Genomic DNA, 26,414 nt, shown 5'->3' with positions numbered 1-26,414 from the left:
CCCCTTGTAACAGTTCATAAAATGTTTATATTAAGTAATAATTAAATATTGCATCACAAAAAAATAACTAACATTCCAGCCAAGAGAAAAATCTACCCGAAGGAGGGTGGGGGAAAATGATTGCCTTGAAGCTGTCACGTTGGGTTTTCTCCACTGAGAGCAAAGATAAAGCAGATAAAAGGGGCGATTCTTGGCCACGCTCGATGCTCCCTCTGCTCTGTGGGATCAAATCCTGATGCTTCCCCCAATTATAGGCCTTTTTCCATCCGTCTCAGCGATACCCACGTGGAACCTGCTCTCCTGTCCAGGGAAGCTCTCCCCATGCGGTGGTTTTCAGACAGGTGGGGCGGGGTCAGCGGTCCCATGTTAACCTCTGCCTTCAAGCAATGATGCTTTTGACTTCAAGTCACCAACTCTGCACGCGCGTTAGCAGGCTGTGAGCCCACTAACGGGTTATTGGGTCTTGGTCGCAAAGACACACGACGTCCGCTATGGGATCAGACTCCCAATAGCCGGACCCCAACATGGGATAAAGGACTGGGAGCATGGCAGGGAGCAGGGAGGGCAGCGGGGTAATGATTAAGGATCAGCAGAAGCCATCAAGATAAGATGAATCAAATGTCATCACGCATACACCCAGGCACCTTTTATTAAAACCATAATTGCTTGATCCAACCTGTGCCCTGGGGAGCATAAAGAATAGCAAGCAGCACCAAGGTCACTGCAGACAGAAAATCAATGTGGGGAATGAATAGTAATGACTTATTTTTTAGCTCGTTTCAAAGAGAGGGACTGTGGAGAAATCCTGCTGGCATCTCCAGAGATGCACAATATCCCTCGGACTTGCTCCAGCAAAGCACTTAGTACATTTTTAACTCTCGACGTCCAAGTTTTGCTCCTCTCGACTGTGACTACAGCAGGTTCGAATATCCCAATGGACCATTATATTTCATATATGCAAAGACAATTATCCACTTTTCCATGGCACTCTGTTCTCTGTCCAAAACCATTCAATACTTTCCAGCTCTCTGCAGTGACCATGCCTTCTGCGCTCCTGACCTCTCTAATGGGTGTCCTCAGGACTTTCTCTGGTCCGCAGCTAAATTGAAGTATAAAGCCAAAACCTGATCAAAAGAGTCTACCTGAGGCTTTACGAATGTGGAAGGATGTCACATCTTACATGTCAAATTCCTCTACGTATATCTCAGTACATTACTCACCCAAAAGTATTTTTTTAATTTTTTTTGAGTGGTTTTGTTGGTTGATTTTCTTTTTTTTTCACCGCAATTACATTACTGACACGTGATTTGTGATTCACTGCAGAATTGCTCCTGCACCAGCTGTTCCGTCTGCAGTGGTACCACTGATGATTCCTACCTCTATGTCATACCCTGCCCTCACCTCTCCTGAACCGCTTCTTATTTATTTGAGGCTATTTCTCCAATATGTCAAGATCTCTTAGAATTCCAATTCCAGCATGCAAAATGATTTAGCCAAACACAAGTGAAGGACTTGTTTACAGGACAAGATTACATGGATGAAATACAGCACTGCACAGGCACTCAGATGGGATGGTCCTCACGACACTTTCTGCCCTTAAAAGTCTCTTAACTGCAATAAGGTATCAGTTACAACTACATCAGGAAAGTAGCACGGTAAATTTAAATTGCGGGATAAATATCGTGGGATATTTAAGGCAGGTTGTGTCCTATACAGAAGGAATGAGACAGCTCCTTCTCTCCACCGTGCTGTGAGCTTGAGCAGACCTCAGTTCTTCTCCGACCCAGCAATGCTGCGTCCATGTGATGCAGCAGCTGAGTAGTATTGCTAGCTGAAACTGTGATGTTTGTGCAGAAATAGATCCACACTCCAAGCTGAGTATTGTTTTGTTTTTTTGTTTTTTTTTTCATTGACTTCACTGAGATTTAGATCAAGCTCTTGGGAGATGTCTCTAGAGCTCTGAAGAGTCCTATCAATGGGCTACCAAGGATGATGCAGAGATCAGTAACCACTAAGCAATACAAAAGATCTGTCCAAAAACGAGTTTGTAGTCATCAGCCGAGAAAAATGCAGGAGGTGAAATGAGAACTCGAAAGCTGGTGTCCCTTAGCCCATGCGCTGCCCACCAGTGATCCCGGCGAGACCACCTGGACATGGACATCTTGGTACCTGTGAGTATGGGGTGAATCTAAATGAATGAAATCTATGAAAGAAAGGGGGAGAATCCACTTATTTATATACTTCTAAAGAGATATTTTCTTCCATATGGTCTTACACTGAATATTATATACTAATTTCCTACAATATCATATTTCACAGAATCACAGAATCACAGAATTTTCAGAGTTGGAAGGGATCTCTAGAGATCATCTAGTCCAACTCCCTGGCCAAAGCAGGATTGCCCAGAGCACATCACTCAGGACTGCATCCAGGCAGGTCTTGAAAATCTCCAGAGAAGGGGACTCCACCACCTCCCTGGGCAGCCTGTGCCAGTGCTCTGTCACCCTCACCGTAAAGAACTGTTTCCGTGTATTTGAACGGAACTTCCTGTGTTCTAACTTGTGCCCATTGCCCCTCGTCCTGTCACTGGGAACCAATGAAAAGAGCCTGGCTCCATCCTCCTTCAACCCACCCTTTAGATACTTGTATGCCATAATAAGGTCTCCCCTCAGCCTTCTCTTCTCCAGGCTAAAGAGTCCCAGCTCTCTCAGCCTTTCCTCATAAGGCAGATGGTCCGATCCCTTAATCATCTTAGTTGCCCTTCGCTGGACTCCCTCCAGCAGTTCCCTGTCCCTCTTGAACTGGGGAGCCCAAAACTGGACACAGTATTCCAGTTGTGGCCTCACCAGTGCAGAGTAGAGGGGGAGAATGACCTCCCTCGACCTACTGGCCACACTCTTCCCTATGCAGCCCAGGATTCCATTGGCCTTTTTGGCGACAAGGGCACATTGCTGGGCCATGGATAATTTACTGTCTACCACAACCCCCAGATCCTTCTCCTCCAAGCTACTTCCCAGCAGGTCCGCCCCTAACCTGTACTGGTGCCTAGCATTCTTCCTCCCCAGGTGCAGGACCTTGCACTTGGTTTTGTTGAACCTCATTATGTTCTTCTCTGCCCAGCTCTCCAGTCTGTCCAGGTCATGCTGGATGACAGCACGGCCCTCTGGGGTGTCAGCCACCCCACCCAGTTTGGTATCATCAGCAAACTTGCTGAGGATACACTCTGTCCCCTCATCCAGGTCATTAATGAATATATTAAATATTATATTAAATATTATATTTCGCGAGTATATGATCACCTGGGCGTGCTTCAAGCCATGCAGTTGCAGCACAATAGAATCATAGAATCATTACGGTTGGAAAGGACCTTTAAGATCGTCGAGTCCAACCATCAACCTCACACTGCCAAAACCACCACTAAACCATGTCTCTCAGCACCACTTCTGCCCGTCTTTTAAATACCTCCAGGGATGGCGACTCCACCACTTCCCTGGGCAGCCTCTTCCAATGGTTGATAACCCTTTCTGTGAAGAACTTTTTCCTAATATCCAATCTAAACCTCCCCTGGCGTAATGTGATAGCTCTTCTTTTGCCCTGTGGGGCATTGAGCCGTGTACATTTGTCCCCGCAGAAGCTTTGACCACATCTGCAGCACTTCTGCAGCTTCCCAAGGGACGTCTCCACATCTTCCATTGCAGCAGAGGGATGGAGTGCACACAGTGATTGGGGTCACGGTGATTCCCCATGTTTCACCTTCTACATAACACATCCATGCAGCTTCTATACCAAGAGCAGAGCCCCAAACCTGGACACTACCAGACTCTGGTCTTGCACCGAGCAGTATCCATGTGGGCTGGAACATGGTGTCTGCTGAAATCCAGAACAGGGACCAGGTTAAATCAGAGTTGTTTGCAGGCATTTTGAAACCTTAAAATAAAATAAATCCTCTATATGTATTTCAGTGCTTATAGCTCCCCCCGACATAGCAAAGAGGCTATGAAAGTGGCCTGTGCAGCTGCATACCACCTTCAGACGTCCTTCCTCTTTCCATGCCATAATGACAATACAAGCCTCTGTTTCCCCCTAGTTTGCATCGTGTCAAAAGTCTCATGTGAAAGCACCACATCCTCACTCCTTTCCAGTTTCACACATCATCCAGTCTGACACCCAATTTCAGTTTCAAACATCAGGTGGTCAAAACCCTGGTTTCTAGACACCAGCATTAACTTCTGGGAGCACCTCCCCAAAAGGGTGTGAAAAAGATGGTGATGTGTATGTCACTACTGAAAGACAACTGGACGTGCCTGAAGAACCACTGGAAGACCAAAAATTGAGATAGGAAGGGCTGGACAGATGTACCTGGCTGCAAATGACAGCAATGACACGTCGAGTTTAAAGAAACATCTTCCAGTTGTTCACTATCAGCTGTGCACATCACACACCCTGCAAGATCCTTGGTCGAGATGAAGCTGAGGACCTCCCATAACCCCTTAACTCCAGGAGCCAGGCTTTGCAAAAGCTGACCGAAAGTGCTGCCAAGGTTTCAGATGTGACTAGAGGTACCAGCAGAATCCCAACCAGAAACGCATCCTCTAAGCCAACAGATGTGTCTGTGTTTTCTGAGCGTTTCCAGCCCTCAGAGGGGCCAGGGAGAGACATATCACAACTGCTCATAAAGGAGAAAGCTCTTTTTCATAGAATCATAGAATCACAGAATGGTTTGGGTGGGAAGGGACCTTTAAAGGCCATCTAGTCCAACCTCCCCAGCAATAAGGAGGGACATCTTCACCTAGATCAGGTTGCTCAGAGCCTCGTCCAACCTGACCTTTCCTCTGTGGACAGGGATTAGCACATTAATGAGCAGCCCCAGCACAAGGAAGAAGGGGAATCATGGCAAACAGGGCTGGGGATGACCTCAAAAAACATCCAATTCAGCCCGTGCTCCGGGGCAGGATCAAGCCATGGACCTTTGCACCTCCTCTGAAAGCCGGCTGGCTTTCTGGAGATGCTACAGCCAATCGATGGCTGAAATAAGCTGTTCTATGTCATCCCAGAAATCAGATGGGCTGAACGCAGCAGACCCCTCCAGCCTTGTGGGTTATGCAGAGCCGTGGGAGCATTTCCATCAGACAACAACAAAATCACCTCTCCCCTTATAGCACCCTGCACCGAGCTTTGCTCCAACACCGCTGCAATGCCGCAGCACTCCATCCAACACTGCCAGAGCGCTTTTAACCCCACCAACGGAGGAAAAAGCACTGCGACTTTCAATGACAGCATCTCCCCGTCTCTCTGCTCGGCGGTGCTGCCGAAGCCCATCCCAGCTCCCCGGAGGGGACACGTGGTTTTTCCCTGCGTCCTCCCTCCACCAGGCTGCTTGCCAACACATCCCTCTCCGGGAATCCTCCACCAGAGTTGCCATAGCTACTGGCTGACACCGCGGAAAGCTCTGACGCTCAGCTGGGACCGGCGCGTTCGTCCCCCCGTCGATGCATGGGGTAGCCAGTGGGAGGCTGTCACCCAGCCATGGCACATCAGCCCCATGCAAACCCAAGCCAGGGCTTTCCACACCTTCACAGGATGGCGCACTTGCAACCTCTGATCTTCTTCCCCCATCTCAGACCTTCCGCGCATCCATTTTATATCCGAACAATGAAAGCACAAAGCATGGTTGAAGTCCTGATCTGCAACCCAACATGCCGGCCTCCACCAATCCAGCAAAGCGGAAAAATCACACCTTTGCATCATATTTTCCCCTTAGTTTTAGGAACTCCAATAGTTTGCTCTGTTGCACTGGCGGTAAAATGTGGCTCAGACTGCAAAAGAGTTTGCAGGACGCCGAGCATCCTTTCAGCCTCCTGATGGGGCTCAGCTTGATGGAACTCCACAGTCAGAGTGGACATGAGGAGGGAAAGGGACCCCCTCCTTTGCAGCAGAACGGCACCCTGAGGGCACCTGCAGCTTCTCCTTGAAGGTCTCAGCCAATAAACCAACCATCAGCCACACTGCTGCCCAAATCTGGGAATGGGACCAGTCAGGCTTGATGGCCCCACCTGTGTTTCCCACCCATCAGAATGTGATGCACTGATTTCTTTTAGGCAAAGCTGCCTGCCCAAGAGCAGATGCGCAGCCTCCTTCAAGGTGAAAGGCAAAGGGAATCACAGAATCCCAGAATCCCAGAATGGTGAGGGTCGGAAGGGACCTCTGGAGATCACCCAGTCCCACCCCCTGCCAGAGCAGGGGCACCTACAGCAGTGGCACAGGACACATCCAGGCGGGTTTGGAATGGCTCCAGAGTGGGAGACTCCCCCACCTCTCTGGGCAGCCTGTGCCAGTGCTCTGCCGCCCTCAAAGGCAAGAAGTTCCTCCTCATGTTCAGATGGAACTTCCTATGTTCAAGAAATGTGGGAGGAAGCCTGAAGCTCAGCAATCAAGGCTGATCCCAAAGGATTTCCTCCTCCTACATCTGGATAACCTCCCCCCTTGCCATTCACCCAGCACAAAGACACAAAACTGAGGTTTCTTTACTGCAACTCACTGGCCTGGCCAACTCCAACCTTCTCAAAACCAAGTTTTTAGCTGGTCTAACTGGATTTCTGGAAATCCCAAACTGTCCAGCTCCCCATAAATATATGCTTTCTAAGATGCCCGCTCATCTTTGCTTTGGAAGAAATAGATTGGATGCCCTTCTTCAGGAGATGAGCTATATGCCCATCTTCCCTCCTACCTGTGTGGCCGTGACACCTTCTGTAGCTGACTTAATGGGAAAGAATCAGGAGAAAAAGGACAAAGTGGAGGGGGAATGGCTTCAAACTGGGAGAAGGTAGATTTAGATTAGACATTAGGAAGAAATTTTTCACTGTGAGGGTGGTGAGACACTGGCCCAGGTTGCCCAGAGAAGTTGTTGAGGCCCCATCCCTGGAGGTGTTCAAGGCCAGGTTGGACGGGGCTTGGAGCAACCTGGGCTGGTGGGAGGTGTCTCTGTCTATGGCAGGGGGGTTGGAACTAGATGATCTTCAAGGTCCCTTCCAACACAAAGCATTCTGTCATTCTGTGAAAACATTAACTAATTCACCTAATAATTTCACATAAGCATAATTTAATTAACAGCTAGCCCTTACACACACGAGTTCCACAACAACCATATCGTTTACGTCTTGTGCAAGGGGAGCAAGAATCGGATGAGCATGGAAAAGGACATCTGAGACATCAACCCCAGGCCACAAGCTTTTAATCTTACAGGAGAGCGGGGATGCTGCAAGAGGCAACACTGGTCCTGCATAGCTTTGGGGAAAGACAGGAGATCCGATCTGGGCTTTGGGCTAAGTTAAGACCCCAGTGCCAACGCCGGCACTCTTGGTAATCATAGAATCATAGAATGGTTTTGGTTGGAAGGGACTTTGAAGATCATCGAGTTCCAACCCCCCTGCCATAGACAGAGACACCTCCCACTAGATCAGGTTGCCCAAGGACACGTCCAGCCTGGCCTTGAACACCTCCAGGGATGGAGCCTCAACAACCTCTCTGGGCAACCTGTTCCAGTGCCTCACCACCCTCACAGGGAAAAACTTCTTCCTAATGTTCAATCTGAACCTGCCCTCTTCCAGTTTAAAGCCATCCCCCCTCGTCCTATCGCTACATGCTCGAGTAAAACGTCCTTCCCCAGTTCTCCTGTAGACCCTCCCCCTCTTCTCCAGGCTGAACAGCCCCAACTCGCTCAGCCTCTCCTCATAGGAGAGGTGCTCCGGCCCTCGGATGATCCTCATGACTCTCCTCTGGACACGCTCCAGCAGGTCCATGTCCTTCTTCTGTTGGGGACTCCAGAGCTGGATGCAGTACTCCAGGTGGGGTCTCACAAGAGTGGGGTAGAGGGCCAGAATCCCCCCCTCGCCCTGCTGGCCACACTTCTTCTGATGCAGCCCAGGATACGGTTGGCCTTCTGGGCTGCGATCGCACACTGCTGGCTCATGTTGAGCTTCTCGTCAATCAGCACCCCCAGGTCCTTCTCCTCAGGGCTGCTCTCCAGCCATTCCCTGCCCAGCCTGGATTTGTGCTTGGGATTTTCCCGACCCAGATGTAGGACCTTGCACTTGGCCTTGTTGAACTGCATGAGGTTGGCTTAGGTCCACCTCTCCAGCCTGTCCAGGTCCCTCTGGATGGCATCCCTCCCCTCCAGCGTGTCTACCTCACCAAACAGCTTGGTATCATCGGCAAACTTGCTGAGGGTGCATTCAACCCCACTGTCCATGTCACCGACAAAGATGTTGAACAGTACAGGCCCCAGTACCGACCTATTGATTAAATAATAACCCTATTGATTTCTACCAGCAGAATAACCTTGCCCTTCACGATTAATATATAGCTACACTCCAAAAGGCCACTGTTTTCTTTAAAAACCTACATTTTTATTCCTCTTCTGAGCTAGGTAAGCAGCAGAGCCCCCGCAGGGCCCCACGTACCTTCAACCCTTTTAAAGAACAAGAAAAGCAGCAGCCAAGCAACGTCAGCCGGGCACTGGTGACCTTGCGAAGTATTTCAGCGAGAAATCTCTGGCCATTTCCCAAGATGGCACCTGCAAGGTTGGGTGGCTAAAAACCGGCGTGAGAGCTAATTGACATGGGGAGGACGTTGCCGTGCAGGAGAAAAGCTGACTGCGGTCAGTGGGAATCCTACGGATGGACGCGGGGCTGCCGGCAGCCCGTCCGCGGCTCACCACAGCCTGGATCTCCTCGCCCCTACAGTGGAGATGGAGTAACCGATGCCGAAATGGTTAATTTTACAGCTCTGGGGTGGTATTTTTCATGTTAAAACCAGACAAATGTAAAGCCCGGCGTTAAGCAACCACACACCTGCCAAACAGCGAGGTTCTACAAATCTGCTGGCAGCAAGGACAAGCTGGGAGATGCTTTCATGATGACAGAAATGACAAATAAAAATCCCCGCCCTGGGGATATTACTTTGTGTTCCTGGATTGCAGCCTGGAAGAGGGGCTACGGTGGTGAGTCCCTGCCGATGGAGAGGGATGGGGAGGCTGGGGACGCCATACCCCAATGCCAGCCCGTCCCTGCACGGGGCCACGTCGCTCATCACCTCCTCGTTTTGCACTATCCCCAACCGCACATCCCGGGCGGGCTGGGAAGCAGGAATATTTGCCTCCCTGCTCCACCACACAGAGGTGTCAAGTGCTTTCTGAACCAAGCTGCTCCCCTTGGACCACTGGTTAAATTCCCCTCTTCAAGGTGTGTTTTTGTGCCGCAGGCATCCTCATGGGCAGGGGCCCAAGGGTCGTATCCTCAACCCCGGGGTAATTCTGCTTGTGTTACAGGGGCTGAAGTGATTTTTACCGCTGGAGCCAGCCACCTTCTTGCCAGGTGTGAGCAGCACGTCATTTCAGACAACCCACCCATCAACCTGAGACCGTCCCTCCAATTAATCCTGCTTGGCAAAACCGAATTATAGCTCCACCAAAACAAAACAAAACAAATAAGTTAAAAATTAAAACATTAAAAAAATTAAAAATTAAAAAAATAAAATAAAATAAAAAATAAATAGCAGCTTCTCCACCTTCCTAGCACCAAAACACCCTGTTTTGTTGTCTCAAGAGCACGGCTTGCAGCCGGGCCCCCAAAGCATCAGGAGTTTCTCTCTCTGTATGCACACCGGGTTCGTAAAGTGCTGCGGGGTCCCTTCAGGTGAAGGCACCGTTCGAGCAAAAGGAGTTATTAATAGAAAGCAAAATGTGTTCGCTATATAACACCCGCACCGTCGGACTTGGGGAGGAGCGATGAGCTGGAGGTTAAAGCTTGGCGAACAGCTTGGTTTGTGTATGTGCATATGTGTGTATGTATACACAAATATATATATCTAAATATAACGGACACTGGAAGGATATGCAGAATGCTGGGTTATCAATCAAGAGAAATAAAACTTCCATCCTGTAAAACTTCCCTAAAACTGCCTTTCCCTTGCTGGCCAGGGCTGATGGTCATGCTAGCCGTGCTCTCGCCCCGGCGCGGCCAGGTTTACTTGCAGATGTCAGCATTAGCGCTATGAATACATTCCGCTAAGACCAAAGAAAAGCAAGATTGATGTAGGATAGAGTGCAGAAGTACTTAGAAAGTGAAGGCTTGTTCAGCCGGTAGGAGACAGGAAAAGCAAAGGTCGCGCTCTAAATGTGAGAGAAGACAAATTTACAACGGATCTTCGTGATTTATTTGGCAAAGGAAGGACAGGGAAAGTCCTGCTGTCTAAATTAGCTGATCCCTCTCCTCCTCTCTTTATTTATTGTTTGTGTTACAGCGGTAGCTTGAAGCTGCCAAGTGAAAGTGGGGTCTGCTCTACAGCATCTTCTCCTGTATCCAGGAGAAGCTGGTGGTCTAAACAGACACGGCAGCAACTGGGAGGGGAGAAGGAGAGATGTCTGACATGTCCTTTGATACCATAACTGACTTAGCAGACAAAGAAATGACAAAATCTATCTGGTTTCAGTAAAGCATTTGATACAGGGCCACGCAGGAAATCATTAATTAAGCCAGTGAACATGAACATCAGCGTAACGGGAAACTGGGCAAGGGAAATGACAATGGTGGGTGTTGGAAGGCTGAGCTGCAGCCTGGAAGGAGGTTAGCAGGGTTTAACATTTTTAAGGTTGACTTTGGCACACAAAAGTAGGGCAACGCTGATGAGACCTCCTGATGACACAACGTTGTAGGCAGCACCAATACGGAGGAGGATGGGGACATCACAGAGGAAGAAAGGGATTGACCTTGACTGCCGTGTTCGAAATGGGATGAAAATTATTAGTACTGAATTCTAGGCTTGGTACTAATCACCGGGATTTTTTGCTATGGGATGGGAGATTCAAGGCTGGAACTGCCTAAGAAGGAGAACGACATGGAGGTCCCGGTTAAGAAAGGGTGAGCGAGGGATTCACGATGCATCTGTGATGCTCACAAGCAGGACATGGGAGTCTCAGTAGAGATGGGGATCTCATCTCCAAAGGGCAACACTCTGCATCTGTGTTTAAGAAAGAGTGATTCCATCTAGGAAGAGCTAGAGAGAAATGGTTGATACAGGGAATAAAAAAAGACTAAAACCCTAAAAACTACAGAGCCAAACAATGTAGATACTGTACTTAGAGGCACTGAGCAGTGGCCTCCAGATAGGAGAAAAGCACTAAATAACCCAATGCCAACAAACCAGCAAACTATAACCTGTCCATTGACTGAGACTGGAAATGAGATGACGGTTGCAAACCATCAGAGGCTGAGGACTTGGCACACCCTTCCAGCTGGCATCATGCAACCAAAAATTCCCTATTTCTGAAACAGAGCTTTGGGTGTCACTCGCAAAGACCAAATAACAAACTAAATAATTGGGCTTACTGGTTCAGAGGGTCCCATCCAGTCCTGTGTGCCTAAAGGTCCCTGCTGAGGTGACACAGCTGAAGGGGTGCAGAGGAAAAATTGCTCAAGTACATTGACTCCATCACCTCAATGCCACCTCCACATCTTCCTCCTGCTCAACCCCGTCCTACAGCACGTATAGCTCAGTTCCACCTCACGCACAGTCAAAGCAGCCAAATTCAGTATTGCCTACGCTTCAGAGCAGCTCCCAGTTGGCTTTTGGGGCTGGATACTGTCCACCTTAATGTGACTGCAGGGAATATGCTGGCAAATAGTCCAACTTGGAGATACTACCAAGAGCCTTTCTCAGCTGGTGGACTATACCTAGAGGAGGTGAAGACGCAGACGTGGCAGGTTAGCTGCCTGCCTGCATCATCCATCTCCATCCTCTTTGTGCCTTAGTAAACACAAGGGCTTCTTCCATGCGTGGTTACCACATACTCATACAACCGGTCCTTGCGGTGTCAGCAGACATCGTGTCTCCTCCTGCTGCTAAAGGTACGTATCAAGTAACTGCTGAGCCAGAGCTCAGCCTTAGCCAAAGCTGCCAAACATCTCTTTGAACAGCCTTTTCTGGATGGAAGAAAACATCCTGCCCCTTCCCTTCCAGCTGAGAGCAAAACTGGATCCATTTGCCTACCTGGGTTACTTTAACGACACTCTCATCCAAATTGGGAGTTCGTAGCTGAAAGAGCACTGGGAAATGAAATCTGTCCAGGAATGTTCTTTGGCACCGGAGTCTGGGACAGCCCTCACTCACAGTATGAAACCCCTTTAAACCCCAAAACAAGGTGGTTGCACCCAAACTGCTTGTGGGGATCAGTTCTTGGCTTGTACCCGCTCTCAAACCCAGACTGTTTCAACAACCGAAGAGTGTAGATTGTCGTGTCCCCATGCCTATGAACGTGCCCTGGAACTGTTTAATTTACTAATACAGACCCAGAGTATGGATATGGTGCAAAATTTCAGAAGGCAATGGAAAATTTTCTACCAAGTCTGGCAGATCCGACAGTATGAGCAGTGTTACCGGGTGTCTCAACAAGGTGAGATATGTCCCCCACTGGAGATTTTCAAGAACAGGTTAGATAAAATCAATCTGTTGTGGTCTAGATATATCATCCCCTTCCCTAGAAATGGGATGTGGACCAGCTGATCTTGGGACATCCTTCCAGCCCTACATTTCCCCAACTATAATGATGGAGTATGAATTCTCTGCCCTGGTGTAGCTTGCTCCAGCCCTCCTACGTGGACATCCCTCCCTAAATTACCTCCTCTATATCTCAGAAAAATACACAGCGAGTCTCCAGCACTGACTCATTCATCTCTATAGCTACTACAAATCCTCATTTGCTCCACATCTTTAGTACCTCCAGGGCTTGAGATGAATGACAGAACATTAGCAACAGGCAATTCATTAATACTAGAGGCAGAGTCCAAAATTTTCCATTGAAGCCTTTCTTGCTTTGTTTCCTCTGATCAGAAAGGAAATTGGTGTGTGGGGGAAAAATAATAATTGCTTTGGTAAAAAAAAAAATAAAAATGACTTTTTGGGGAAGGACTTCAAAACTAGGTTTCACAATATTACTTCTCTGGGGAAAATTCATTGCCTTACTACTCATTTCGACACTCTGGAAAAGGGGTGAAATTTCCCCTTTTATATCTTTTTTTCTTCAGGGAAAAAAAGGTAACAAAAGAAGAATGCAAGACAAAGAAGAAGAAGGAAAAAATCCACCCAGGAAACACCTAACTAACATTTTTCCATCCTTTTCAAACAAAAATGGAAAGCATTCATTCCTCCTTGTATCTTTGCCAATTCTAATTGTTCCACTTCCACCAGGTAATGCCATGGTCTGTGCATTTCATCACCTCCTCTCTCTGGCCCCAGACCCCCAGGGTCAACCCCAACCCCCTCCGTCCCCCTCCATCCTTCAGTGCGGCAGGGAGAAGAGCTCTGCCCATCCCTTCCAGGAGTTAAGAGGGCAAAATCCCCTCCCAAGACCCTGAGTACTGGGCTCATCAGGACCAAATATGGGTAAAGCCCTCAATGATGCCACCAGATCCTCCTACACGACACCAGATCATCAAACAAGCAAGGGCTCCATCTGGCAGCAACAGGTGTAAAGCACCCCCAGGCTGGGTCCTGACCCCTATCTAAAATTCAGATCAGCCACATAAACCTAGTTTTCCCAGCTGCTGAAGGATGCCCTGGTCCTTACTTTGTCCCTCAGGGTCTACTGGCGTCCAGAAGAAGCAGGACTGCAGAGAAGAGGGGGGTGAAGGGAGATGCAACCTGCCCCTATAACACTGCTTGGGCAGAACATGCTTTGGGGAGGGAAACTGAGGCAAAAAGCACTGTGGTGCTGGAAACTGTGTGATACCAAACCACATCCGGTCACAGCAAACAGGAGAACGATGCCCTGGCAGATGCTGTCAGAGAATCATAGAATAGTTTGGGTTGGAAGAGACCTATAAAGGACATCTAGTCAACCCCCCCTGCTGTGGGCAGGGACACCTCCCACCACACCAGGTTGCTCCAAGCCCCGTCCATCCTGGCCTTGAACACCTTCAGGGATGGGGCAGCCACAGCTGCTCTGTGCAACCTGCACCAGGGGCTCACCACCCTCACAGTCAAGAATTTCTCCCTAATATCCAATCTAAATCTCCCCTCTTCCAGTTTGAAGCCATTCCCCCTCGTCCTATCCCTACATGCCCTTGTAAAAAGTCCCTCCCCAGTTTTCCTGAAGCCCCTTTAGGGACTGGAAGGGGCTCTGAGGTTGCCCTGGAGCCTTCTCTTCTCCAGGCTGAACCCCCCCACCTCTCCCAGCCTGTCCTCCCAGCAGAGGGGCTCCAGCCCTCCCAGCAGCTCCGGGGCCTCCTCTGGCCCCGCTCCACCAGCTCCATGTCTCTCCTGTGCTGAGGCCCCCGAGCTGGAGGCAGCACTGGGGGGGGTCTCCCCAGAGCAGAGAGCAGCAGAGGGGCACAATCCTCCCCTCGCCCTGCTGGCCACGCTGCGGGGGATGCAGCCCAGGATGTCGGGGGCTCGCTGGGCTGCCAGTGCACATTGCCGGCTCGTGTTGAGCTTGTCACCCACCAACACTCCCAGGTCCTTCTCCTCAGGGCTGCTCTCCATCCCTTCATCCTCAGCCTGTATGGGTACCAGGGGTTGCCCCGACCCAGGTGCAGGACCCTGCACTTGGCCTTTTTGAACCTGATGAGGTTCACACGGGCCCATCCTGATCACCTTCAAACCTCCTTGCTACCGATGGCTTCAAACCAGATGTTGCCCCAGCAGTCATTTAACTTTTGGAGACCATTAGGAATGAGCATGTCCTCCCACTGTTTCTCTTGGTTTGCCAAGGGAATTTATTTGGGCATAAGTACATAACTAAATCCTATATATAAGTGAATATTTAATAATTATACAAAAATATAAACAATGTAAATATAAACACTATGGATAATATACATAAATAATATAAACAAATCCTATTTATTCTGTAGGGTCTTGGCACTGGAAGTCTCTTGCAGACACTCACAGCCCTGCCATTGCTGTTCTGGCCTCGCTGAAGGCTTCTGGGCTCAAAGGCTCATGCAAAGAAATCATCCAGCCCTCAGGCTGGGAGTAGCCCGCACCATCCGTGGCCATCACCGCCGGCCATCGCCTCCTCTCTGTAGGTCTGGGCAGACCTGGGAGGAGGTCACAGGTACGGCGGGCTCTGGAAGCCCATCCCTGGAGGTGTTCAAGGCCAGGTTGGACGGGGCTTGGAGAAACCTGGGCTGGTGGGAGGTGTCCCTGCCCATGGCAGGGGGGTTGGAACTAGATGATCTTGAAGGTCCCTTCCAACCTAAACCAGTCCACGATTCTATGAATATTAACTTGTCTTGGCATTAAAAGGTTAGAAAAGTTAATTCCTCCCGTTAGCCCTGATGACCTTGGGCGAGTTGCTTACCCTACCCCATGCTGTGTTCCCTCACCTGGAAATAATACTGAGGGGGACTGAGCCACTTTAAAAACCATTACTGGTGTGATCTTTGGTTTCACCGAGGAATTGTTTCCCAGCCTTGGAGCATCACATTACGCTGATTCGCAGGGGTGGCAGAGGACTGTAAAGAAATCTCCCCCGGCTCGCTGCTGCTGGGGAGCCTCCACCCATGCACAAGCCCATCCAAGGCCACGGGGGACAAGCCCTGCGTTAGCCATCCTTGCTCCTCTCTAGCAAAAGGTCAATTTTGGCTTCTGGGTGGCCCATGAGGTTGGAGATGTTCAAAACCCACCCAGCAGGGGCTCCTACGAGCAGCAAGGTTCTTGATAGTAATAAGCATTTGGAGAATTTGGCTTTTAAAAAGAACCCAAACAATAAACAACACTTAAAAGATGCCTAATTTGAACAGAAAATGAGAACAATTAGCCACAGCGTCTCTTATGCATTAATGAAGAGGCGCTTACGTTCCAGGGCTGAGCATCAGAGCAAACACTTCTCTTGCAATAGGCTGCAAGGAAGAAAAAACATGGAAGTGGGAGAGCAGCAGAGGATCCACAGAGGAAAAAGAAGCCCTAAGGGTGTCCTGAAAGACGAGGAGCAACACAAGGAGGGCTGAAGCCTTCCAGTTCCTCTTGAGTTCAACATCTGAGCTGACCCCACCCCTTTGGACACGGAAGGATGGTACATGGAAGGATGGTACATGGAAGGATGGTACATGGAAGGATGGTACATGGAAGGATGGGAGGGTGAGCAATCTGCATTTAAATATGCAAGTAAATAAGTCTAATTATCCTTTGCGCCAGCGGCAGAGAGCAACACACAACAGCTCTCCAGCTCTAGGACAGCTTTCTGCTTTAGTCCTAGACATGAGTCCAGACCTTGGAAGACGATCAGACAAAAAGCTGAGTCAAAAATCACAGCAGGCCAAAACAGATGAAAGGACCGTGTCACTTCAGGAAAACCCTTTTCCTACACCCCCCAAAAATCCCCTGGCCATTTTCTCACGTCTCAGCCGACCACCCCCGTCACACCTGGATGCGCCTGAGCCCACAGCATCGCTCGCATCTCCAGCAAGAGCAAGAGCCGACGCCAAACTACACCAAAAATCAAAATCTCACTGCTTGAGCCGTTTCCCTACTCGCGGACGCGGGCAAGGAGATGACTGCCAGCTCTGCCGTGCCAGGCAGTCACCCGTGGGACAGGAGTCAAAACCCAGCTTCACGTTAAACCTGCGTGAATTTGATGGCAGGGTGTCACCTCTAAATCTCCCCAGGGAAGAAAACCAACCATTCAAAGGCATAAACACCTCGGCATGGGTACGGGGCGAAGCAAAAAAGGCTGCAATTACACTTTTCTTACAACAACCCCCCCTACACCCGGGCTCTGCTCTTTGCTCCCCCCACCCCGGCCTCAGCGGCGGTGGGCCCTGCCAAAGAAAGCTCTGGAAAACACAATCGCGGCGAACCCCTCCTTGCAAACGTACGTGCAGGGCAGCCGCCCCATCACTTTTGTTTCGCATTCCCAACGCGTCCAACCCCTTCACCCGGAGAGGAATAACAACAGCGTCTCGCGGTGACGAGTTTCGCGCTCCGAATCCCAAACAGGGGTCTCTTCCCAGGGTGAAATCAGGGCACCTCTTTTTAGCCCCGGGGTGGGGGGGGATGATGGGGGCGTGGGACAGAGGGATGTGCTATTATCCCCCCCCCGACCCCGGCGCGCTGCGTTAAACATGGCAGCATCCCAAGGCTGCCCCACCCAAGCGGCCTAGGACGCTTTGTCTTGGGGATGCTACCGGCCTGGGGATGCTGCGTGGGACCCTCCTGCGCGTGGGGTACCCCACTCGCGTGTGGGGTACCCCACTTGCACGTGGGACCCTTCGGGATGCAGCGATGCGGTGGGGACGATGGTCCTTCGGGTTCGTCGCACGGCGGGCGGGTTTCCGGGCTCTCAGGGATGCGCTTGGAAAGGAGCAGCGGCCACTTGCACATCCCCGGGGAAGCCACACAAACCTCTCCCTGCGGAAAGCCAAGGCGGTGCTGGGTGTCTCTGAATTTTGGGATGTGAGGAAGAGGGCGGGGGGGGGGGGGGAGCGGACACCCAAACCTGCTCCAAACCCACCTGGAATAAAGGACACCCGTGGATTCACTACCCGCACGGCACCTACCCACACCCCATCAATGCCACTCAGGTGGGGAATTTTAAGGACACACACACACACACACACAGACGAAGGACATCAGCAACCTCCCCCCTCCCCCCCCCCCGAAATGCTTCAAAACCGAATTCACCCACCTCCCAGAGTGGGTCACCCACCTCCCAGGGTGGGATGTGTGTCCCGGGGATGGGCAAGAGGGGACCGGAGAAGGGCTGGCGAGGAGATGGGGGTCGGGATGGGTCGGGGGGAGGGGGGGGAGATGTCTCACCTGTAGGACGAGCTGACCCCCGCCGCCACCTCCTCCTTGATCTGCCTGTTGAGAGCATCGGCGGCCGCCCTGCCCCTGCCCGCCTCCGGCGGCTGCCCGCCCGCCTCCTCCGCCTTCTTCCGACCCTTCTCTCTCCCATCCCCGGCCCGCATCCCTTTGGGATGCTCATCCTCCACCTCGGGGTCTTCCTCTTTTTTTTCGGCACCGGGTAACACCTTCCGTCGCTTCTCCTGAGCCGGTTTCTCCGGAGACCCGCGGTCCACGGCGAGGACGGGGGATGGTCCCGGTTTGGGGATCCAGGGATGGTCCCCCCTCTTGGGGATGGGCCAGGCACGGAAATCCTTCTGGTACTGCGTCTCCTTCTCGAAGGGAGTATCCGAGGGCTGGTACTCGCTCTTGGGTTTGCAGCTCGGCTCCGGTCGCTGCACCTTCCAGGGTTTGTAATCGTGTCGCATCACCGAATCGGCCGGGGGAGAGGAATGGGGGACCGGCCCGGGTCGGGTAGGACCGGGAACGGGTTCCCCCCCTCCATCGCCAGCGGGCTGGGTCTCGATGGGGGCGGCGGGGCGCGGGGGAGGCGCGGGGGCGGTGGGATGCTCGGTGGCCTCGGAGTATTTGGTGAAGACGAGAGGGACGGCGATGTCGGCTTTATCCAGCTGGTTCCAGAAACGGGCGATGCAGCAAGCGCGGGTGATGCAGGGCCAGGCCATGGCGGCCCCCGCGCAAGGAGCGCACCCGCTCCGCGCCGCACCGCACCCGCGGCCGCAGGGATGGGGAGGGGGGGGGGGCGGGGAGGGCGGGGGGAGCCGCCTGGCCACGCCCCCCCGCCGCACAGGAGGGGGCGGGGCTTGGAGGGGGCGGGGATTCCCCCCCCCCTCCCCGGGTGTGGGGGGCACACACGTGTGAGCACACACCTGCACACACATGTGGGAGAGGCTCGTGCGTGTCTGCGCAGTCACACACGTGCGTGTGTACAACCACACGTATGGGTACGCACACACGGGAACACACGTACATGCACACGCATGCACAGACATGTACAGTCACGTACATGCGCCCACATGCATATGCACACACGTGCACACACGTACAATTGCACACATGCACCTACACGCATATACACACACGTGCACACACATGTACAACCACACACATATGGGTACGCACACACAGGAACACATGTACAACAGCACCTGTGTGCCTGCATGTATATGCACACGCATGCACAGACATGTACAGTCACGTACATGCGCCCACATGCATATGCACACACGTGCACACGCATGTACAACTGCACACATGGGTATGCACACACGTGCACACGCATGTACAACCACACATATGGGCCCACGTGCATATGCACACATGTACAGTCACATACATGTGCCCACGTGCAGAAGCATACAGCTGCACACATGCACCCACATGCATATGCACACACGTGCACACACATGTACAACCACACGCATCTGCCCACATGCATATGCGCACACGCACAATCACACACATGCACTGACAGGCATATACACACACATGCACATATATGTACAACCGCACACATGCACCCACATACATATACACACACGTGCACAGGTGTACAGTCACACACATGCTCCCACGTGCATATGCACACACGCGCACACATATGTACGGTCACATACATGCACCTGTGTGCATATGCACACAAGTGAACACACACGTACAATCATCACACACATGTGCCCACGTGCATATGCACACACGTGTACAGTCACATACATGTGCCCACGTGCATATGCATACATGTGCGCACACATGTACAATCACACACATGCATATGCATACACTTGAACACATGTACAACAGCACACATGGGCCCACAAGCATATGCACACACATGCACACACGTACAGTCACACATATGCACCCACGTGCATATGCACAGACATGTACACGCACGTACAGCCACATACATGCATCCACATGCATATGCACACACATGCACACATCTGTACAAATGCACACATGGGCGTACATGCATATGCACACACATATACACATGTGTACAAAAGCACACATGCAGCCACATGCATATGCACACATGTACAACCACACATACATACCGACAGGCATGCACATGCACACACATGCGCACACGTGTACAGTCACACACATGCATCCACGTGCACACACATGTACAACCACACACGTGCCCACATGCATATGCACACACGCACAATCACACACAAGCACTGACAGGCATATACACATATGTGCACACATGTACAGTCACGCACATGCACACACATGCATACGCGCACATGTGCACACACATGTACAACTGCACACATGTGCCCACATTCGTATGCACACACATGTACAGTTGCACACATGGGCATACATGCACATGCACGCACATCAACACATGTACAATCACACACATGTGCCCACGTGCATATGCACACACATGTACAGTCACATACATGCACCCACATGCATACACACACATGAACACACATGTACAATCACAAACATACACATGCACACACATGCATACGCATGTACAGTCACATACATGGCCCCGCATACAGATGCACACACACGCACACACGTGTACAGTCACACATATGCACTGGCATGCGCACAGATGTGTGCGCAAGCACACACAGCTGCATGTGTGCAGACATACACACGTGCATACAAATGCATGCCAGCATGTGTAGACATGTGTCCACACACATATACACGCACACACACGCATCCCCACTCAACATGCACACACACCTGCACACGTACATGTGCAAATGCACTCACACAGGTACACACATTTGCACACACACGCACATACACAAACACACATGCACAAATTACGCTCACACATGCATACACTCACATATGTGTACACGCACAGGCACACTCACACTTGCACACACACCTGCACGGAGATATGCACGCGCATGCATGTCCACACATGAATGCACACACGTATGCGCACATCAGGCACATGCATGTACACGCACCTGTACAGACACGTGCACAAACACGTGCATATGCACAGTCACAAGGATGCACCCGCATTCACACACGTGCACACACATGCGTGCAAGCATGCACACGGATGTAAACACATGCACACATGTGTGCATGCACACACATCTGTGCAATCACCCGTGCACACAACTGCACACAAACATGCATATGCAAGCGCACACACATGCATGCTGCACACACGCGTGAACATACGCACACACATGCGCGCACATGTATGCACATGTACACTCACACCTGCATGCACACATGCACACATACGTGCACAAATGCACACACGAGACATGCGCACGCACACACACAGACACATGCAGACATGCAGACACACACACGCACACACATATGCACAAATGTGGGCACGCACATGCACACGAATGTATGCACATGTATGCACACACATGTATGCACACACATGCACACATGCATGTACACACACGCACACAGCCACACACCTTCACACACGTGCATGGACAATGACCTGCACACACAGATTCATGCACACATAGGCACACACATGTGTGCACACTTACGCACACTAATATATTCACACTCACCGGCACAGATGTGCATTGCACTCACGTGCAAAGAGGAATAGAAGAAGGGACGTTGACACATGCACACCAGCTCACACACATGTGCAACGTACGCACGCATACTCAGAGGCGCTCATGCCCACACAAACACACCCCCCTGCGTACAGATGTGCCCTCAGATACACAGGCACACACAGACACATGCATGCACGTACTTGCACATGGATGGACACACATGTGCTTGCACGCGTGTAAACACATGCACTCGCGTGTTGTTGCATGCATATTTATGCCTACATAGACACACAAGCGCGTGGACATTTGCACACTCATTTCTGTGCGCATACACACTTGGGTGCACAGATACACGTGCGGACACACAGACACACGGCCATGCAAGTATGTACGTGTGTGCAGCCCCAGGCACCTGTACAGCCCCACCCCTACACACGTGTGCACACACACATGTACAAATGCACACGCAGATCGTCAATGAGCATCACCAGCCTGCTCAGCCGATTGCCCCTCCTTGGGGGGGGAGGGGGGGGGGCTTTTGGATAAAGCCAAACACACACGTGTGCACAGCCATGCACACACACACACACACACACACACACACACACACTCAGGTTATTGTTTTATTTTGGCAGGCTTGGAGCTGCAAAACCGATCCAACCTCCTGCCCCAGTTCTATTGCCAGCCCGGCTGATGGCTGCCTCGGACCTCTTGTTCGCAGGGTGGTTTCATGACCCCAAATCCTGCCTCGTGCTCCGCTCCCCACCCTCCTTTCCAGCCTTGCCTCCACCTTCTCCCCTCTGACCTTCTTCACTCCATCCCTCCATCCCTCATCCTCCATCCTCCACCCTTCCACCCTGCCATCCCTCCATCCTTCCATTCCTCCATCCCTGCATCCTCCATCTCTCCATCCCTCCACACCTCCATGCCTCCATTCCTCCATTCCTCCATCCTCCATCTCTCCATCCCTCCACACCTCCATCCCTGCATCCTCCATCCCTGCATCCTCCTTTCCTCCATCCCTCTATCCTCCATCCTCCACCCCTCTATCCCTCCATCCTCCATCCTCCATCTCTCCATCCTCCATCCTCCATCTCTCCAACCCTCCTTCTCAGCCTGCATCTTCCTCTTTATTCTCTTTCTGTATTACTGAACCAAATAAAGTCCATTTTCAGCCTAACTGTGGCCACCTTCTGGTCTAACCACGTGAAGAACACCCCAAACTTGATGCTATCAGGTCTTTATCAGCATGGCTGCGCTGCCAGCATTTCCACCGGGAACAGAATGCCAGTAAAACCAGCGATCCCAGTGCCTCCGAAATCCGCGGGCTCAAATATTGAATTACAATGAGAAAAAACAATTCCCACCAGGCAGTGACTGCAGCTGCCGGGAGCGCAGTGAAAAGCGGGATTACTCCTGCCAGGATTGTTCCTTTAATCCCCTTTTCTTTTGCATCCCTTTATTGAGTCTGAGACCCTGAAGTGTTGGGATTTGTTTTTTTTTTTTTTTTTTTCTTGTTTTTGCTTTGATTTGCTTAATTTCATTCTTGCCCATAGGTAAATTGTGGAAACCCATTTTACAGATGGGACTGGGGCCCTCGTTGGTAGGGACGGATGAATGAAAGAGCCGCCTTTGGAAAAAAAAATAATAAATTACAACTAGAGGGGTCTATACACAGGCATTGCTTTGTCCACAAGGGTTAGATCACCCCTACTTTTACAGCCAGTGAAATTAAAAGGGGTGATTATAATTAAAGATTTAGGAAGCTCCTGATCATCTCCCAGGTTGGGATAGAGCCTCGGTTTTCTGGGGCGTCAGGCACTGCGTGTCGCTGTTGTAAGTATGGTGGGTGCTCCTTGGCACCCGTGGTAGGAGTGCTAATCACTTTTTAGGCTGATTTTTTACCTTTAAAACCAATATTATAAAGGCACATGGCTGTTCCAGCACTGCACTTTCCTTTTCATAGAATGGTTTAGGTTGGAAGGGACCTTGAAGACCATCGAGTTCCAACCCCCCTGCCATGGGCAGGGACACCTCCCACCAGCCCAGGTTGCTCCCAGCCCCGTCCAACCTGGCCTTGAACACCTCCAGGGATGGGGCGGACACAGCTTCTATGGGTGACCTGCGCCAGGGGCTCACCACCCTCAAAGTGACAAATTTCTTCCTCAGATCTAATCTAAATCTCCTCTCTTCCAATTTGAAGACATTCCTCCTCATCCCATCTTGGTCTGAGACCTGATGCCCACAGAGGGCCTGTGCGTGTTTGGGTGTTTCTTGCAGAAAAGACTCTGAATTGCAATGCTGTTTCGGGGTTTGCTGCACTAAAATCTATTAGAGTAATTAATTGCTCTTAGTATGACAGGGCGGTAATATATTAGTGTGTTCCTGGTGGGTACAAGCCCGTACGAACCCATTGCAACGGCTTCCACTTTGGAGCCGAGGGATGTCCCAGCTCCTCACCCAGCAGTGCCTTCATGCCAGGCTTTGCCCAGTGCCTCACGCCCATTAGGGCTACAAAGACGATGAGGAGACTGGAGCATCTCTCTGATGAGGAAAGGCTGAGGGACTTGGGGCTTTTTAGTCTGGAGAAGAGAAGACTGAGGGGGGATCTTATCAATGCTGATCAATACTTCAAGGGAGGGTGCCGGCGGGATGGGAACAGTCTTTTTTCAGTGGTGCCCAGTGACAGGACAAGAGGGAACGGGCACAAACTTGACCATAGGAAGTTCCATCTGAACATGAGGAGGAACTTCTCTCCTGTGAGGGTGGCAGAGCACTGGCACAGCTGCCCAGAGAGGTGGGGGAGTCTCCCACTCTGGAGCCATTCCAAACCCACCTGGACGTGTCCTGTGCCACTGCTGTAGGTGCCCCTGCTCTGGCAGGGGGGTAGATTGGATGATCTCCACAGGTCCCTTCCAACCCTGACCAGTCTGGGATTCGGGGAAGGAGGATTTGCACCTGCACCCAGTGATTTTTAACCTTTCTCTGTGCTTCCCTCATCTGCCACCAGCCCGGGCTCGTCTTGCACCAAAACGCTCCGTCATGCACTACCATCTTTTAAATTCTTTTCTTTTTTTAAGAAACTACATGGGCAAAACTGCTCGGTGAGGGTTTTGCAGCGTCAGGAGACTCTCCGCTGCTCTGCAGATGCCAGGCAGACCTGGATGGAGTTAGAAGCTGCAGAATGAAAAAAAAAAAAAAAAAAAAAAAAAAAGACGACTAAAATTGCTTAGTGTCTCCTGCAGCGGAATATATAGTTATATATAAATCTCCAAGCATGGCTGCTCATTCACTTTCAGGAATCAGCTATGGAAATAGTTTAATAGCTTACGTCAAGTAAAATCCATTAGCTCTAATCAGCCGAATTGATTTGCTGGCTGCAAACCTCGCTCGGAGAGGATGGGAGTTAAATAAATAAAAATGCCTCTGTTTAAATTACAGCTGCTGTGGCAGAAAGCAGGAATAGCTTTCTTCTCCTCCAGCCTCTTCTGGGAAAAGGTCACGGCTGAGCATGACACCACATGGTGGGGCGTCGGTCTTGGGGATGGCCAAGGACATGGGTGTCACTCAGCGTCAGACTGTGCCAGTCTGGGGCTCGATCCTGCCCAAAAGTTTGTTTGATGTTAATGGCACCATGGTGGGGTGCAAAGCAAAGCAAGCCCGATGTTTTGCAGCACCCAAAATCTGCATTGACTTTGAGTAGACCTCAGCTGGTGGTTCCCGGTCCCATCCATGCGGGGAATCCCCAGCGTGGAGGCAGGGAATAGCTCCAAGCCTCCTCCATGCAATGATAACAAGGATATTTTGGGAGCTCATTAACAGGGCACCTGGTGAATCTTCTTCTCTTGGCGTCCTCAGATGAAGCCAGGATGCCTTTCAGTTGAACTGAAGCTACTGGAGACCACCCCGGAGCAGGTCTGACAGTCTCTCCTGCATTTCATGACAGCGTGAAGAGCATGCTCACCGGCTCGACGATGTGAGGGGGTACTGCCACAGTAAGAGCTCGCCCAGATTTATGGTTTTCTCTGCTGGACCTGATGACAGAGAGGGATTGGCTTTGTTTTCTTGGACCAGCAGCTGACATTTCATCACGTGCTGTCTGTACACGTTCTCCACCCCCTGCCCTGTACACATGTGTCCACCAGCTATTGTAGGACATAATGTTATGGCATTGTAGGAACGGTGGGGCAAAGCTCAGTGCAAGACGGTAAAGGAGGGGAAGGTGGGGGAAAGTGGTTTTATTTAGAAAAGAGCCCTATCCAGAGGTAGTCATCTCAAAGGCAGGCAGCTGTCTTCTGGCTAATCACCACTGTCAGAGAAAGGGGAGGGTGGCTCATCCCATGGCTCACAGGACATCACCAAAAAAAGCTGTAAAGAAGTGAAAATGAAAAAAAAAAATCATAACAAGGTGGGATGGGTATTAGCCCCATATCTCCTCAGGAGGAGGAGATGAGGACATCAGCTTCATGGGCTAAAGGTAGGTGAGACCCCAGCTCCAAAGCTAGACCTGGACCACACCTGGAGACCCCCTGGTGAAGCAAGTTCAACTCCACACGACCTCGGTGAGATGTAGGAAAGTTCTTTTTACCTACACTTACCTTCAACGGCACTGCTGCCGCTGTGTCCCTGCCATGGCAGGGTTGTCCCAGGCACGCACACATCTTCGCAGGTGCCACCTCTCCACCAATGATGCTTGTCTGAACTGTCCTGTCCCCAGCACGTATCACCAAGGACAAGGGAACATGACAACACTGTGGGTGGCAGCTTACAGGGGAATTTTAGTGGTTTCTCACATCTTAAATCATTGTATAATCGCACACAGCTGCTGGGAACGAGGAGCTGCCTGGGGTGTTCTTGTTTTCCTTGTCAACTTTGTTGATGATTCATATACGTTGGGAGGCTGCTTCAAGGCCGCATGGGATGGGAGCCAAAGAAAACCCATATCTGAGTGCTGCATAAAGGGAACAATTCAAGTGCATGAAAAGAAGAATTCAACTGATAATTCAAGTGCTGAAAAGGACACAAAAT

General features: G+C 50.9%; 1 protein-coding gene across 1 annotated transcript in view; it reads right to left on the bottom strand.

Annotated features, from left to right (window-relative positions):
- MAP6 (microtubule associated protein 6) overlaps positions 1-18,521 on the bottom strand; it is a gene marked incomplete at both ends in the record, with an annotated part of 50,043 nt that extends 31,522 nt beyond the window's left edge. Inside the window, one exon of the mRNA XM_082495140.1 lies at positions 17,812-18,521. Coding sequence (XP_082351266.1) covers positions 17,812-18,521 — 710 coding nt within the window. The remainder of the gene's footprint in view (positions 1-17,811) is intronic.
- Positions 18,522-26,414: the final 7,893 nt, after the last annotated feature.

This window comes from Vanellus vanellus (genome assembly GCF_965231255.1).
Source record: "Vanellus vanellus genome assembly, chromosome: 1".
In the NCBI taxonomy this organism is placed as follows: domain Eukaryota; kingdom Metazoa; phylum Chordata; class Aves; order Charadriiformes; family Charadriidae; genus Vanellus; species Vanellus vanellus.
Note: the sequence above shows the minus strand (reverse complement) of the source record. Positions and strands in the feature narration are given on the sequence as shown.